We start from the raw sequence: 17449 nt of genomic DNA, 5'->3' as shown, positions 1-17449 counted from the left end.
AAATTGACTTAGCATGACAGGTTTTAATATTAACACTGTTAAATGAATTTATTTATTATTATTTTGAATTTGTTCACGCTTTATACACTTCTGGACAATTTGTAGTTTTATGGTTTAAAAAGATTGTCACGATATCTCAGGAATGTTAGTTTTATTTTTTAGGGTTGTAGGTGTGGCATTATAATTTTTCGCAGTTTTCACATTATAAATTAAAAATGTAAAAAATAATAAAAACAACAACAACAACCCTTTGTTCTAACAAAGTGTCTTAAGAAAATGAAAATGGCAACCTAATACTACTGCTACACACATTTAAATAAAAAAACAAACAAACATTAATTTAAAAGTGCCTCTTAAACCCATTTAAACTGTACAAAAATAGGCCTACCATAAACAGAGCTGATGTTTCACCTAATGTTTCTTGTGTTTCTGACTTTAGTTACACAGTTTTTGTTCAGTCTGTATTGTCAGCTGATCTAAATAAACCCTTTCCTTTCCATGCTGGTCCTTTGTTTGAAGGCGTTTGCACAGAGGAGGGGATCTCTGGGGATGTAGATGTGCTTGGATCCGGGCAAGATTGGCGGAAGAGGAGCTCCTTAAACACTGAGTGCATCATGTTATGAACATCCTGCAAGATAGTATGGACAAAAAAAATGACAATTTATTAGAGAGAGGGTGGAGAAGTCATTAGGATTATAAATGGGGTTTAAAAAGTCCTGACCTTATCCACTTCTGTTGAGTATTCCTCTCCGCTTCCTCCATCGGCAGTGGATCGTCTCATTTGAGGGCTATGAAAGTTATACATTTAGTGATTTTGTCATTATTCTGTAGATAATAATATGTGATATTACAACCTCTGTAAAAATTATAATTACACACTCTACTGTTTTCCGCAGAGCTCCTGGAGAATTTCCTTGCTGTACATATTGTCCTGTGGGTATTTGTAATGTAACCTTTCCGGAAGTAACATGACTTGGCCCAACTTTGTCATTTGTGACCTTGAGCCTGGAAAAAGAATACAGACAGAATTATTAAGTTTGTCTAGTTACTGAGTCATTGGTCATCATTATGCGGTAAGACTGAAGTTCTGTTCTTTCATCATCATTATATAGTAAGCCTGGTGTTCACATAAAGTTCAATTAGATCACATGCTTGTTTCTTTCCAGTTTTATATAAACAGTGTACATGTCACATGCAGAACAGAATAGAATATATTTTAATAATACATTAAAAATACTTCAAGACGGACGTAAGGTTGTTAATCTACAGTATATGCTTTTATTTAAGCCAGTCTGCATTGTTTCAACTAATTTGTTTCAACAAATCAAAAAATCTAAACAACCCAATAGTGCTAAATAAATAAATCCTTACACACTCAAACTATTTCAAATGTTTATCTTCTGTACTTTCATATGTTGCAATAAACATAATATTCTTATATGCATGTTAAATATATTTTAATTATATTGTATTGTCATTCACAATGTTTGCTTGAGCGCTTTACCGCGTATTTTGCTCTGCTTTCTGCTCTTCTTCTGTCTGCTGTCTGCCCATGCTGGATTTCAACGTTTCCTTCCCCTTCTGATCTTGGCCTCCATCCATGCTAACCACCACAGAGGGAGAGGATTGAGAAGTGTTGGGACACTCCAGACTGCGGCTGGTAGCAACTGATTGCGGCATTGACTCGATATGTGTGCTATTTGTGTCACATTTTATTAGTATTTTAAATCAATAAGTCTTCTAAATGCCTTTAAAAAAGTTCATTGTTCAAGCTTTCACATATGAATTTTATTAAAATGCGCTCATATATTTACTGTGCATTATACTTATAAGAAGTGTAGCACTGTAAAGCATTTTATCTGCCATTTTACTTTAACAAATGCAAGAGATGAAAACCTACCATGACACACTGATATATTTATTTGGGATGAGGCCCTTTGTCCCATTCACCTCCCCTCTCCACCAATCAGAAGAGGCTTTGGTATGTAGGATGAAACGGTCTCCCTGTTTAAATGACAGCTCAGCTGAAGAACGGCCTACGTAGTCGAACAAGGCTACTCCCTGCAACTCTGTACATCAAAACAGATCAAAAGGAAGTAGTTACGTTTTTGTTAGTCCAAATATTGTAAGTGAACCATGTTTACCGTACCATCTTTAGCTTCTTTCATTTGCAATTGCTCCGATTCTCCATCTCCTTCCTCTGCTACGGCCTCACTGCAGACATGACAAATATCAAGCCATGTTCATTTTATCAATACACATCATTTCAAAGCAGCTTTACCAACAAATCATGTTTATGTTAGGACATATCCAACGTTTTTACAGTTCACTACAAAGAAGGAGCTCAATTCTTACCAGTCGTCGTCTTCTAATGTCATGCACTTTTCATACACTGGCCCAGGCAGTTCATTCTGGCTGGGGAAGATGCTCTCGTGCTGAGTAATGATGCTCTTGACCAGTGAGTTAATGCGCAGAAGCTCTGCCGCATCGCCGTTGTTTGGCCCCCTCACCAGACTGGGACCAAAGCACACCGCCAGGTTATAGGGCTGCATCATATTCTCGTCACTGTACTGGGAGACACTTTAGAAACACATACAGGCATTCAGATGTGGGGTTTTGTGACTGATAAAGGGCAAAATCCAATGACACCTTATAATACTTACTGGTGAAGGAATGCAAAAAGATATCTCATGACAATGATGAGCGAGGTAGGATACGAGGAGATGACAAACTTTAGCTGTGAAACTTTTTTTGTCTCATCATCGATTTCTGTAAGGGAGTAAAAGGCCATATCGACAAAAATAAACATGTAGCACAGAGGTGTCAAACTCTGGAGAGTTCAGCTCCAACCCTCCTCAAACACACATACCCTGCACTTTTCAAATAAGCCTAAATGACTTGATTAGCTGGATCAGTATGTTTATTTTTATTGATCAGAATATTGACGTTTATCCAATAAAATGCTCTCCAAAATAAGAATGAACATAGCAGTGCTTAAAATAAGAATAAGCCAAAAAGATAATTAGCAATATATATTTACAATTTTTTTTCAAAAATACATATGAATAATTCATGAATGAAATAATTAGAATATATCTGAAAATAAATCAAATGTTTTTCCAGAATGGAAAAATGTATCATTATTGAAAAGTTTATGTAACTACTAATCAAGAGCTTGGTGTCGATTTTTTTTCTTGTGCTCATCAATGCTCCATGTACTGTATTATAAATACACAGTAAAAACAGTAATACTTATTTCACTTTGAAATCAGTTTCTATTCTACTCTAATCCTAAAATAATTCAAAATAGATTTTTTTTTTTCAAAAGCCGATCCCTCAGAAATCATTATAATATGCTGATTTGCTGTTCAAGAAACCTTTCTTATTATAAATAGATGTTCTACTTAATATTTTCATTGATAAATAGAAAGTTCAAAAATAAGTTATTATTTGAAATAGGAATCTTTTGTAACACAAGAAGAAATGTCTTTAATCTCACTTTTGATCAATTTAATGCATCCTTGCCAAATACACCTTAATTTCTTTAAAAGAAAAATCTTAATCTCATTAAATCCAATGGTAATGTACCATTAAGCAATTTTGCTGAATTTTTAATCAGGCACTAAATAGATGTAAACTAAAGGCTACTGGCTTTACTAAAAGCCAGTCTTGCAAAATGTCCTGCCCAAACTTCCTGTTTAAATAGAAAATCTTATCACAGAAAAGATAACATACACACAGTCAACATACGAGCACGAAATAGTCTGATAAATTGCTCTTACGCCCACATTCCATCAGCTGCTCATAACTGTCCTCAGGAAACAGAGGTTTCTCTAGTCCTCTAAAATAAAGCTTCAGCACTCCAGCCACAGAGTCCATGTCACACCCCCCATCATCGAGTGGGTCATCTCCTACGAATGAAATCGCAAATCACAGCCTATTACTAATGCTCAGAAAAAGGGAGGAGAATAGCATCACCCAATGCACATACCTTTCTCAAACGCATCCTTCAGCCGATTTACCACCATCTGAGATCCCGGCACTCTGAACAATCCCTCGTGATGTAAACCTGACCAGCGGAAAAAAAAACACTGAATAGCTTAGAAAACCTGTGATTAAGAAGGAAAGAATGGTAGAAAGTGGCATTATCTACTGACTTAGATTTACCATTGAGGTTGATGAAGCGAATGCAGCTCTCCACCACTGAAGGAATGAGCTGTCCCGATGCCTAATGGGGGAGGAAACACAGAGTGGGTCAGTTGCCTTGAACTGTTTTGAGTGAATCCAGAACCATTTGTCAATCAGAGAAATTTACTTGGATGTATGATGGTAGATCCCCATTGAAAAGCTTCTGGCTGATCTGTGAACCAGGGTAACTTTTTTTGTGGCGCACAGATCTTCTGGAGCGTGTCCTAAGTAAACAGAAATGATTCATTTTAGTCAGCGCTGCTCTTGTTACCTCAATTAAACGTAGGACAAAAAAAGTTTGATAGTAATACGCATAGCGTTGTCAAGGTAACGTTTGGTCCATCGTTCCCTTCACCAAGGGAGCTCTGAATGCTTATAGGAGACAGAAATGCCCTACACGCTTCAAGCGCTCTGCCCTTCGAAGGGAGACCAGGCGTAGACCAGACATAGACGAGTCAATGCGTTTAATTCGGCTGCACTACAGAAGGCTCACACGGGAAGTAGGCCTATGTTTCCAAAGAACTGTGCTTTTGGATATAAGGGAAAGATAACTTTGTTAAGCTTTCCAAAAGAACCCAGCGTTACATGAATAATGGATGCACTTTGTTTTTCCGGCAAGCAAAGGACTTTCACAAGTATGTATGCTTACGAATGGTTTATAAACAAGGCAGAGTTTAACACTGCATTTGCACTTCGTTTGATACCGAAACGTGGAGAGATCACAGCTATAAAATATCCCGGTCATGATTCAGAACTGCAGACGGTAAGTGAAACGGCAATCGCCCACACAGCACGCCTCCAGGAGCTCGGCTTTTTTTCAGAGAGAGTTGTAAAGCTGTATCTTTCTTTTATGAATATGATAAAACTAAAGACCGCATCCTCTTTCCGCTCTTTTGGATATAATAACTAGATCAACTAAAATATACTGAAAGATAAAAGGTAATATTTCAGGTGTGTATAAATGTCGCTATAAATGTCGCCCCAGAGTTATTCCCTGTTTGTTTGTTTGTTTGTTTTATTTATGTCTTTATGTCTTTTCCATTAATGCAAACCTTGGCTTGTATATAGTTGTTGCTAGCTATGTATGCTGGGTTTGTTCTATAATAAATAAACAATCAAAATAAAAATAAAAAACATGAGAATGAGTGAAACTGTGAGATTGAGCCTTAGTTTCCTTACCTGGAATGGTTACTGGCAACACTTTCAGCTGATTAAAAAAAAAAACCAGAAGAACAAAATTGAAGATATATATTTTTTTCTTCACAATAATTTTTGTAAAAATAGGGGACATTATTCCACCTTTCTGAATGGCAACCTTTAGCAGGTCATGTTTGGCCTCCAGTTTTGATATTAAAGAGCTGTTACACAGATGGTCCCTGACTTTCTGCAATATAAAGTCACATAAAATAGAAAATGTCAGAAAAAAAACTGCAATGGAGACAGAACTACTACTGTCTATATAAATATATAAACATTATAAAAATATAATATTTAACATATTGTTGTATTTTGATTTGAATAATATATATTCTCAGTGGAGATTACAAATATATATATATATATATATATATATATATATATATATATATATATATATATATATATATATATATATATATATATATATATATTTTTTTTTTTTTTTTTTTTTTTTTGTTAATCTTCATAGCTTAGCTAGCTTGAAGGAATATAGCTTAAAGGAATATACATGTGATCAAAATAAGTAACCAGTGTAGCACGAACGAAAATTACAACTAAAAGTTACAGCTCTCAAAAATGAATAGGAAGTCTAGAGGCCACCGGACATTAGCAGTTTCTCACATCGCTCTGGTGTGACCTTGCTCTGCTCTTTTTGTCTCTTCTATTGTTCAGTGACAGTAGTGGGTTTCTTAGCCATAATATTGTTGCCATGGATTTTCCAGAGATTTTAAGTCAGGTTTGGATGAGGACTCTGGGCGGGCCATTTCATTATTTCAGTGTTCTTAAGTTTAAGAAACTGTATGACATGTTTTGCAGTGTGACAGGACTATTGTCTTGCAGGCAAATTGCAGGCTAATTGAGAGAAGGAACTGTATGTTGTTGCAGGAAGCTCTGATTAAGATTTGCATTCCCTCTTCAACATAGCTATAAGTGGTCCAACGCTTGCTTCAGGAAACATCCACCAAACCATGACACTTCCTCCTTCATCTTTCACTTTCTTTACGCACTTGGGCATCAGTCTTTCCACATTTTGACGCTGAACAAAACGTTAATGTCATTGTAAGCCACTAATAATCGAGAAATCACAGACTTGAAATGACCAGCTTCTCTTGCAATGGATGAAAAGTCATCCTCCGTCTGGAAATCCTCCTGTCACGCTTTCATCGTTTTCAAATTTCTCACTACATTTCTTGTAGTGTACTTCAGAATACAATTCATTTATGAGATATGCTTAAAAAAAAACTTCAAACAGGACAAAAAAAGTGATCTTAAAATTTAGGAAATTGTAGGTTCTCTAATTCTGATCTCCACTGAGTATATATATATATATATATGCATATTATGCATATGTGCAATTACCGAGAAGTACAAAGTCTCAGTGTCCGGAAGGCTGGCTCTACGTTTCAGCTGATGGGTCTTACTGACTGATATATCACTGCTCCCATCTGGTAATGATGAGCAACTAGGAAAGTCTGGAGTAGATCCAAAGGTGTCCTCGACAATACCATCCAACATGGAAGACTGAGCTGACTGAAGTAATTTGCCAGACTGCAATAAATTGCATGCATATACATGATTAGACAAACAGACTCGTTAGATGTATAACAAGTACACAAAGACATAACTTTCATCCCTCTAAATAACCCTCTATTTTTTATTAGCAGTAGCATGTGATGCTGTGGGGTTTGTATACCTCCTCAACATCTGTGGTGACAGAAGACAGCCTAGACTGCAGCTGCTGGAAGCGAGTTACCAGCTCTCCCATCATTTCACACTTTGCTGACACCTCTACCGCCTGAAAGATAATATGATAATACATACATAAGAAACCGCACGTTTCTCCACTGCAAACACATTTTATCATAAAGTACCTGGTCGCCTTCGTAGGGTTGGTACTGAAAGCGGAGGGGCAGGCAAAAGGCAGAGATGTTGGCCTGCATGAGAGCGTCTCTGTCCTGGTTCTGGCTCAGTTCTGACACGGTTGTGTCCAGCTGCTGCATCCCAGCGCTCAAGTTCCGCTGGGCCCATTGTTGACTGGCCAGGTAAAAACGAAACACCTTGGATATGGACTGGTGGTAACCCAGATCACAGCACTGAGAGGGCAATGAGAGGTTCGGTTAAACCCGCTCAGTTTGGAAACGTGATTACATAGACTGAATGTAAGGAACTCACGTCTATGAGAGTGGAGAGATCCTGAAGGTAGTATTTATTCATGCATGCATTTGCCGCAGCCAAGTTGAGGAGGTAGTCATTGCGTGCTTTCGTGCACTTCAGCTGAATCTCCTGAACTTTACTTTGCCTCTGCATGCACATAGGTTAGATGTAACCTCAGATGTTACTGGAACAATCACTCATCCACAAACATGTAGTGAGTCACAAGTCAAATCACTCAGGGTGACCACAATAACCAACCGCTATGAACAATAACCTGCCAATCACATGCAGCAAGCGTTTGCCACACAGAGGAGGATGCAGCACATGTTCATGCAGGCAAAACACTGCTTCCTTTGATTCTGTCACCAGTCATTGTTTTGTGCCATAATGTAGATTAATTTAATTTTAAAACATTCTTAAAGTTTTTTAAAAACAGCAGCAGCAAAATAATAAAAAAGGGAATGAATTCATAAGCAATTTCTTGTTTTATTCTATTTCACGCTTTCCACAAAAATATTGAGCAGAACAACATTTCAACTCTTTTTTTTTTAAACATCGATAATAACAAGAAATGCTACGTATTACCAACTCAGAATATTACACTGAAGACTGGCTGCTAAAAATATAGTAAATTATATTTATAATAAACTGAAATAGAAAACAATCATTTTTAATGGTATAATAATGATATTTCACAACATTTCATTTTATTTTTCTTACTTCTTTAGGGACTTCTTTCAAAGACTTTAAAACATAACCAAGTTTTTGAATGATATATATAAAATTTAAAAAGTGAGAGAGAGAGCGAGAGAGAGAGAGAGGGATTGAGCTTAAACATATATTTAGGTATTAAAACGGGACATACTTTCTCTATTTGTCTTTCCATCTTTTTAGAAGCACTTTGCTTGAGCTTTTCCTCCAGTTTGACTGCCTCCTTTAGTTTGCTTTCTGCAGACAAGAACTCGGTGTAGTATTGGTAATATGTCTTCAAGGCCTGGTTTTCAACAAAAATAGGAATGAGGCTTGCAGTGGCATTTTACAATCCATCAAACGCAAGTAAACACCGTTTCTGAAAGAATATTGTGGCTCGATGAAAGGAACGAAGGGTTAAGCTCACAGTATGCAGTTCTGCAGTGACCTTCAGAAGTCCATCCTGTAACTGGGTGTAAATGTCTCTGCTCTGAAAACACAAAGATGCAACAAATGATCATTTTAGCTAATTTGTATTACAAAGTCAGACGAGTGCCAGGTGACTGTGTCAAAGGTGTTTCTGTGCACTGTCTGCAAAGTCAGTGCAAAGGAAGCCACATGTTTATACGTGGGCACGTTTGCTCCTTCAAGTGTGTGGGTGTTTGTTTTTGCAAATGTGGAAGGATATGAAAATGTGTGTGTGTGTGAGTGTGTGTGAGAGATGGTGGGTGTGTACCCGTTTGGCCAGGCGTTGGGCATGTTCAACACAGTGTGAAAGCTGCTGAGGCAGAGTGTTGCTGTAGCTGTCGCTCAAGAAACTGTGATCTTTGCTTTCCTGACGTGTTTGCATCAACAGCACCTGCCAGCAATTAACCACAGACTGATGGCTGGGCTCCTTCCTGAGGGGCATAAAAAACTGAGTTAGAAAGTTCCTGGTAAGCAACAGATACATAGCTCTATATACGCACAGCAGGGTTTGGCTAAAATAATATACATACACTACTGTTTAAAATTTGGGGTCAGTAAGATGTTTTAAACTGAGATTAACAAATACTTTGTTTCATTGTTAATATGAACTAACATAAGCTAGGTTAACGATTTGAACCTTATTGTAAAGTGTTACCAAACTTTCTAACCTACCCCAAACTTTTGACAGGTAGTATCAAATTATATTATTGTGCCATTTTTGCTTGCTATGTTTGGGGCATTTTTCTTTAAAATAAAGGTTTTTTTACAGGTTAAGAACAATTTTTTGTGCATTAATGGTGATTTGAATGTTTCCTATCCTCACTTTCTGGTTCTGGAGGAGAACCTGTCACTCAGTTTGTCCAGGGAGCGGGCGTACTCCCCCTCAATCTCGCCTCGTCTGCGAAAAAAATCCATCAGATCTTGGAACACCTGAGTCTTCTGCTCCACCTGACCGTCAAATATCCTCAACTGCTCCGCCAGCTGCAAACGCACCTCTAGTGGAGAGAAAGAAAGAGAGCAATTATATTTCTATAGTTTATCTCGGTTTCTTCTGACAGGTGTCAAATAACAATTAACTGGAACATGTTGACGCAAAGTTTATCCAGACAGACAGATTTTACAAATCATTTACGAATTGTATCCATTAATATTTTTTTTTACGTATCTGAGCTATGCATGAACAAAGCTTAACAAGACGGATGGATGGAAACACGGAGAGAGAGAGAGACATAGATTTAGCTTACTTTAACACAGATTTATATATCGGTTATCTGTGATTTTGGAAGCACATACAAAGCTGTTTCCACTTGCTTTAAGCGTATTCAGCATCAGGACGTCCGTTACCTTTCATTTGTGTATCATAGTCCGCTGTCCCCACTCCTCTCCTCAGTTTGACGTGGGACGACATTGTAGCTAGGTGATTGAACAGAAGATATGTAGATTTTAAAAAGATTTTTATTAGCAAGTAATGTATTTAATTTTAATGACCCATTCTGACCAACCTATATGACCCACAGAAATGAGAAACATTTACATTGATTTTTAACGCAGACTTCACATTCTTTACCTTTCATTCATTTTAGTGCCACGATCAATCATGGTCAAACTCATTCTCAGATTTCTTTGGCTAAGTTTATTTTGTTAACTCAATTTGATTTGCACACCTGCAACACCGCAGGTACTGAGGCAATCAACCACTGTGCACAATAAATAATTCGATGTCTAGAAGACTATAAACAATCATCATTTAACATCCTACAAAGTGTCTTGCGCAATACATTCAGATTCAAAAGAAAGACAAACTGAGAATAGGCACACACTCACATCAAGGTCTATATGAAGACACAACGCTTCTTTAAGTGCTGAATGTAATCTCTACTAAGTGTCATCATGCAAATGACACAGCAGTCATTCTACAGTGACCCACAGTACAGTGGATATACAGAGCACTCTGCACTTTTCAATCGTAGTGACCAAACTGCACATCTAGGGAGTTAAAAAAAGAGGAAGGTAGCAGACTTCCTGTGTTAAGAGCAAATCAGGCAGCAGCAGCACACTCTCACCATGAGTCATGACAACAGGCCACCCCCTCAGACTCTCTCCTTCTATCATTTTTCACAGAAACTTCCCCATTTACATCTCATGAAAGTAACCAAACATTCACCAGAATAACTGATTTCAGATCTCCAAATGTATTCCGACATATCCAGGAATTAAACATATTTACAAACCAAATGTTAATCGGTTTTGTTGCCATAAGGTTTCTCTATTCTCTATTTCTCTATTTAATAATATTATTTTCTGAAGACGTTAAGTTATAAACGTGCATGAACTTTTTTTAAAAATATGCATCAAGAATTATATTTTTGTATTAGTCAAAAGTAATGCATGAAAACTGACCAAATAACACGTGCGAATATACACTGACGAAATAAGTTACACAATAAAACAACAAATCATGCTATTTTTGCTTTTCTCTGTAAAGCCACAACACGTACCTTAAGTAATTTCCGCAGGTGTTCACATTGGCATTCTCAATATTTCTTCTTAAACAGCTTCCACGCACCCTTAGTATCACTTGTCCAAACCCAAAGCCCTGAGAAACCCTTTTTCCTCTCGCGCACAAGCACTGAGTGATACAGTGAAAGACAAGAGCGTTCTCCTCCTTCCTCACTCACTCGGTCACTGTGTGCTGACAGTAAGTGTGCTGAACGAGGACTAAAACCTCACATCACTGACTCCTCCTTCACCCACCGTGCTTTCTCACTTTCTCAAACACTATCTTTTCAATTTGAATTCAAGCAGCCATTTATCTAAAACGCTTTATTTGGGGTTATATGCTTCAGTAATGGCTGCTTATGTCTGCCTAGTGTTTAGACATTGAAAAGGACTGATGTCGTTCTGAAAATAAGTGGCAGTTTCCATTTAAGATCTTCTTCCCGCACAGTTTGAAACATAGGTGGTAGAAAACACTTTGATTCTGACGCATCTAAATTGATAGCTGCTTCGACCCCAACTTAAGCTTCATGACCTTTCTGTTTTTTCTTTACCGAAAGGAAAAGCAGCTTGTATGGATCAGATTGCATCACAGGTCATTTTTGTTCACTCGTGCAGCTGCACTGTTCCTATTTATTTAATCCATCCGAAGTTATGAGGCACCAAAGAAGGAAATAAAAAGAGTTATGTTCTGTTTTTGCAACAGTTAGTATAAGCTAATAAAGAGTTGAAATTCACTTTATTATTAAACATGTGAAGTGAGACCTAGCTTTGCTTTCACATTCTCACACAGCTCTTTTGCTCTGATATGCATTTAATTGGTGTTAGTGCGCAAAGACCAACTCATTTCCTTCCTCTCCTGTCCTGAGTCTTATCTGTTTCCCATGATAAATCTAAATCGAAGTCTGTTTGTGGCTGTATTGGTCTCATTAACAGAACTATAAGGTTTGTTTTAGATTTTTATTTATCTGAAATGCATGTTTTATGCAGTAGAAAGGATGCACAGTATACAAGTGGATGTTTCTTAAGAACACAATGTGACCGTTAACCAGCGTAAAATACCACAACGAAACCACAACTGCATTAAAAGTCTATTGTGCTCCCACTGATGTGCACTTTAAAACATAAACAAAATGAATTTCCACCTACACAGTTAACAAGGTTTCAGTGGTTCATATTTGTGAAGTTAACTTTCTGCTTGCAAATGTAAATTCTAAAAATAGAATCATGTTGAAAACAAAAATTCCAGTCAAATGTTCTGTTCACGTGGTTCAGCTTGCAATGTAAAAAATTACAAATGTTTTTTTTAAATCACATTATATCAAGTACATGGTAGTGTTCCCACTGTAGTGTGCGCACGCAAACACACACACACACACACATAAATGTTCAAACGATCATGACTGTGAAGACTGAAAGTAGAGATGTTTTCGGAGGAAGTTGAAATATCCGGGCATTTGTTTATACAGGCCTTTGGCAGATATCTGGGAGACTGCATCATTTACCTGAAGAAAATAGATATTTCACATATACATATACACATATACATATACATATATATATACTTATAAATAATTATTTGTGCTTGAAAAAAATGTTTGGTATATTACAGAGGCACAAATGAAACAAATGGTGTCTATTTTTGCTTAACTACCAAACTAAATGTAACTTAACAGTTTTAACTATTTGTTTATTCACTTTTTTGGACATAGGACACAAACTTATGGCTGTGTTTATACTACAGTGCTTTATGCACAGTTCTGATTTTTTAACTATATCAGTCTTTTGTCCCGCCTGTTCACAATTTCTTAAAGCATGGCTCATATCTGATACTTACTGTACATTTACGATATATGAATCCCCAACTAAACATGAATCATCCAATGCAGGTCTCATATTTCTGTAATTATCCCGCTTATACCATAATCACTTGCCAGCCAGTATATAGATATCGCTGATGTTTGCAGCACAAAATTTAAATGAATATGAAATGAACAGTATATTTTTATATTATTTCATCTACAGGTAGTTAATTGGGGCAAAATACTTTTTATTTGAAAGAATTTGCTAATTATGCATGCAAATGACCTGAGGTCTATGCCTCCTCTATAGTGAAGCTGTGAGTTTAATTACTTAAGAACTTCTTGATGATTTTTTTTTGTGTGTGTGTGTGTGTGTGTGTGTGTGTGTTTTGACATGTGCAACATTATCCAATCTACATTACTTTTTTTTTGGTTTCAGTGTAAATGCAATCTAAAGCATGAATGAAATTTTACTTGGCATCAAATCTTTTTTAACAAATTATCTACAAGCTAGCAAGATATATAAGACAGCAGAACATCTACCGCTTGATATGATACATATAACACTGCTCTACTTTAACTGGTAGTAGTATTATTGCATAATTTGGTTTGGTGTGGTTTATTTTTTCCGTTTCTGGGAACATATTTATTGTATCTATCGGTTGCTTTAGGAATCTTTACGGGACAAAGACGTACCATCATAAGCATGGTCACCAGATCATCCATGGCAGCATTCTCCTCGAGCACACGATCAAGATTCTCCACATACCAGGATCCGGCCTGCGTGTCCCTCCAGGAGACATAGCCTGCAAATGCATTAGCATGTGTTATTTACTTTGTGTTTGCCAATCAAAAGGGAATATTAATCAACCGAAAACACCAAAACACAGACCTGGAAAGGTTGAGTAGGACACCAGGATGTCGCTGGGCGTGGGCAAGGTGGCCCGAGCATCAAGTTCATCAGATGTGCTGAGAGAGTCACTGCTGGAGGATATAGGAATAGCATCCATCTGGTCATCTATCCCACCCAAAGAAGGCTCCACCTCATCTGGAGAAACCTCAAAACCTGTGTCCTTCTCACCTATAGGTAAGATAAGAATAGCATAATCAGAAAAACTAGAGCACATAGGAAACGTGTGGTCGCATTAGCAAAATCATCCTACCATAAATACCTTAGCGAAGTATGACGAGCAGATTACACATAAACAACCTACAAACCAACACTGTTCAACAATTCAACTTGAACCAGTTGCATGTGTGTGGGGAAAACTATTCATGGTGAGCTGTAATACTAATGAAAAATCATGTTTCTTGCTTAAGCCTTTTACCTCTAAATAAAGAACAAAGACGCCCTAAAATGTGTGTGATACAAATAAATAGTGCTCATAAATTAAATGCACTGCTGGGATAGTATTCTCAAATGAAACGCATATACAGTTTGGACAATATTCTTTAACAATCAGATTGAAATGCTTTTGAAAGTGAAAATTTCGCAGAACCACAGTAAATGTGTCTGGACCTCTCGGCTACAAGACTTGTGAAAGATTTGTGAGATGCCCACCTCCTCCACAGGCCTGGATGAAGAACAGTTTAGGCTTGCCCTGCAGAGAAGGACAGCACTGGCCGTTGAGGTAGTTTGTGATTATCTGAACCGGGACAGCTGGTCCGTCAACTCCATGAACCGCTCCGGGAAAACGATTGTGGTTAGCCTAAGCATTAGAGAAATGTCGAACACCAAAGCAGAATTAGAAAATTGCACTAATGTTTTTGTAACTGGATCGCTTGATGGTGTTCTACAAAAAAGGAGGAAGCAAACAAAATGTCTTTGCAGGTTGTGCTTCTTTGTTGAAAACTAACGGTCTTATTAAATGTGAAAACAAATATATAACGTATCCTCTTTTTTCGAAGAAAAATATTTTTCACCTCAGTGCCGTGCGAAAGGATGATGACCACACAGCAGTCAAACGCAGAATGATCCCTCTTTGCTAAAGATGCCATCTCGTGTCTAATGCGCTACAGATATGAAAAAAACTGTTTTTTTAAAGACTTATCTTACTGCTTTGTTTAATGTGAGAAGAAGAGGAAGCATCGTGCTTACTTTGTACTTCAAGTTCCTTTTTGAAATAACCTCAAAGTTGAGAGCTTTAAATCTTTTCTCCATCTTTCTGCAATCAATGTCGGAACCCTTACGATCATTTAGATCCGAATCTGGGTCGAAATATACATTGTTTATAATCAGGCAGATCCCACACGGACTGGCATCCATTTTATAGCACTGCACAAAAAATATTAATAGGGCGGTTAGGTACAATGGTGCAATTATGCTCACCAGAGTGGCATTTATGTGATCACAAAATACAGTAAAAATGACATTCATAACAATTTAAAATAAATACAGTTCTTTATATATTAGTTTAGATGCTGAACTTTTAGCATCTACCTCACTAACTCCAAACATTTGAACAGTAGTAATGCTTAAATATGTGCATTTGCACATATTTGCATTCTTTTATTTTCATACATATTAAAACATAGTTTTAAAGTGTCTGTGCTAAAGAAACATTTCTAAATATCAACGTGGAAAGCATTTTTTTGGAAACCGTTCTCTGCTAAATTTGGAGAATCTTATCTCCATACGATGGTAAGAACACTTGAACACAATTATCAGTTAAAACATTTTTTAAAAATATATATATTTTAATAGTTTGCTGATCACGTTTACCTGCATACTGTCTCTTCTTGGTCTGGCTGGTCTCGTGACCACGTGAGTATCAGGAGCTGCGTAAATAAACAAATACAAAGCTTAATCATGCTTTCCGACCAAATTTGACCTTTACTTTTTAAATAGGTAGCATTTAACAGAATTAAAACAGGACTGACTCACGTGGGCTAAGGGGATTGAGCACAGGTAGGCGATCTGGTCTCAGTGGTTGTAACCGTGCTTGAGTAAAATCAGGTCTAGCTGGTTTGTCTGTATATTTTGGATTTTCTGCATTGAATCATAAGATCAAATAAGTTATGCATCGTTTAATATACTTTAGGGGAAAATCATGGCACAATACCGGCTACAGGCAAGGTGGTTTTATGGGTAGGTGACGATGTTTGATCGTCCAGTGTATTATGGGAACACCCCAAATAAATTCAGTGTTTTTAATGGAAGTAACACACTTACGGACTGGCAGAGGGATCAGCGAAGGCCGTACAGGGACAAAAGGAGGCAGACGAGCAGCATCTCCACACTGAAGGAGCTCTGTGAGGGCGTGCTGGCCAGACTCACACAGACACTCCAGGAAGGCAGGGAAAGCCTGACTCCCTCTCGTCTCTAAGTCTATCAGCAGTTGCCTGGCTTGGTCACGTCTTGCTCCCTTGCACTGTCAGGAGGACAACGTTTTACATTTGCAGGGTTGCAAAAAGAGAACCATATCGTCTTACCTTCACAGCCGTCAACTAAACAATGCACATTATTAACAAGCGAAGTGTGAACATCCTGTATGAAGCACGGCAGCTAAGCAGGTAATTAGAAACCGACAGCTTCCTTTCACTTTCAGCGCATCCCGAAACCATACTGCGAGTTTTTAGGCTTAGAATTCTTCGTTTGTGCTCCAGTGTTTCGATCCAAATGAAAGAAAGTCATACTGGTTTGATAGGGTGAGCGAATAAATAACAAATTGCGCTGTTCCCCTGTGAACTTTCACAACGACCACATGCGAACTTTCATAATCTCGCTTCCAGTTTGCCATCTGTGTAAACAAAGACATGAGTATTACCTTTATTTCATCGATCATGTCCTGGGTGAAGACCCCCTTTGACAAGAGCCCATCGCAGACGTCTGCTGGGTTTAACGCCGTGACCAGATTAAGTCTGTTCCGCTGAAGTATATGTCTGTGTTTGGGGTCCATCCTTGCAACTTAATATTTCGGTCTTTAAAGTGTTTATGACTATGAGACCTTTTCAGTGCGACGAAATCCTCGTTGAAGTGATGTACGGCAAACGCGTGAAAAACGAAGCTTGAACTGAGATGAACGGACTTTTAATCAACACAAGCGGAGCTCTTTTCTCTTCCTTGTTTACGTCTTGCTGGCGGTGACGTCACGCTCCCGGGGCTTGGCGGGTGTTTACCGAAAAGTCCAGAGAAACGGAAACGACTGTTACTCACGTGACGAGCGGCAAAATTAATAACGCAATTTCGTACGTTAAGTAAACGCAGTTTTTAATATAAACACATATTACATATAAAAAAGCAGCTAACATTCGTTACAGAATTGCAGAGTCATATTATTAACATAAAATAGGTCACTTTTTTATTATTCTCGAAACACATTTTCTTATATTGTTCGCTTGATTTACCATCAGATGATTAACCAAATGTAGCCATATGTAAAGTAACGTTGAAATGTTTGAAACGTTGAAAAAAGTATATTTTATTATTCCTGCGTGTGAGCGTGCACTGC

The 17449-nt window shown here is 37.5% G+C and overlaps 2 protein-coding genes across 5 annotated transcripts; both read right to left on the bottom strand.

Annotated features, from left to right (window-relative positions):
• Positions 1 to 134: 134 nt before the first annotated feature.
• arhgap4a (Rho GTPase activating protein 4a) lies at positions 135 to 11405 on the bottom strand. Of its 4 annotated transcripts, none has more exons than XM_043225079.1 (24): positions 11199 to 11405; positions 10045 to 10113; positions 9524 to 9695; positions 8969 to 9131; positions 8660 to 8722; positions 8408 to 8536; positions 7561 to 7689; positions 7260 to 7481; positions 7082 to 7183; positions 6748 to 6936; positions 5488 to 5572; positions 5368 to 5395; positions 4316 to 4412; positions 4168 to 4228; positions 3992 to 4069; positions 3783 to 3911; positions 2664 to 2769; positions 2356 to 2580; positions 2150 to 2214; positions 1901 to 2069; positions 1515 to 1603; positions 880 to 1006; positions 722 to 788; positions 135 to 628 (listed from the first exon to the last, which is right to left on the bottom strand). In XM_043225079.1, exons 2-24 carry the CDS (start codon positions 10106 to 10108, stop codon positions 455 to 457), a joined length of 2733 nt encoding a protein of 910 aa, XP_043081014.1. In that variant the 5' UTR covers positions 10109 to 10113; positions 11199 to 11405; the 3' UTR covers positions 135 to 454. The 4 variants fall into 4 exon arrangements, with proteins under 4 accessions (XP_043081014.1, XP_043081012.1, XP_043081013.1 ...); XM_043225077.1 differs by having other exon boundaries at positions 880 to 1005; positions 1505 to 1603; positions 11199 to 11404; XM_043225078.1 differs by lacking the exon at positions 11199 to 11405 and adding an exon at positions 10525 to 10677 and having other exon boundaries at positions 880 to 1005; positions 1505 to 1603.
• A 737-nt stretch (positions 11406 to 12142) lies between these two features.
• casp9 (caspase 9, apoptosis-related cysteine peptidase) lies at positions 12143 to 17102 on the bottom strand. The gene is made up of 10 exons (XM_043225467.1): positions 16766 to 17102; positions 16171 to 16369; positions 15883 to 15987; positions 15721 to 15776; positions 15097 to 15273; positions 14922 to 15011; positions 14560 to 14707; positions 13891 to 14079; positions 13695 to 13804; positions 12143 to 12701 (listed from the first exon to the last, which is right to left on the bottom strand). The coding sequence occupies exons 1-10, from the start codon at positions 16895 to 16897 to the stop codon at positions 12594 to 12596; spliced, it is 1314 nt and encodes a 437-aa protein (XP_043081402.1). The 5' UTR covers positions 16898 to 17102; the 3' UTR covers positions 12143 to 12593.
• Between the last annotated feature and the right edge of the window lie 347 nt (positions 17103 to 17449).

Source organism: Puntigrus tetrazona, chromosome 23 (genome assembly GCF_018831695.1).
Source record: "Puntigrus tetrazona isolate hp1 chromosome 23, ASM1883169v1, whole genome shotgun sequence".
Lineage (NCBI taxonomy): Eukaryota > Metazoa > Chordata > Actinopteri > Cypriniformes > Cyprinidae > Puntigrus > Puntigrus tetrazona.
The sequence above is the reverse complement of the archived record's forward strand: the minus strand, read 5'-3'. Positions and strand labels throughout refer to the sequence as shown.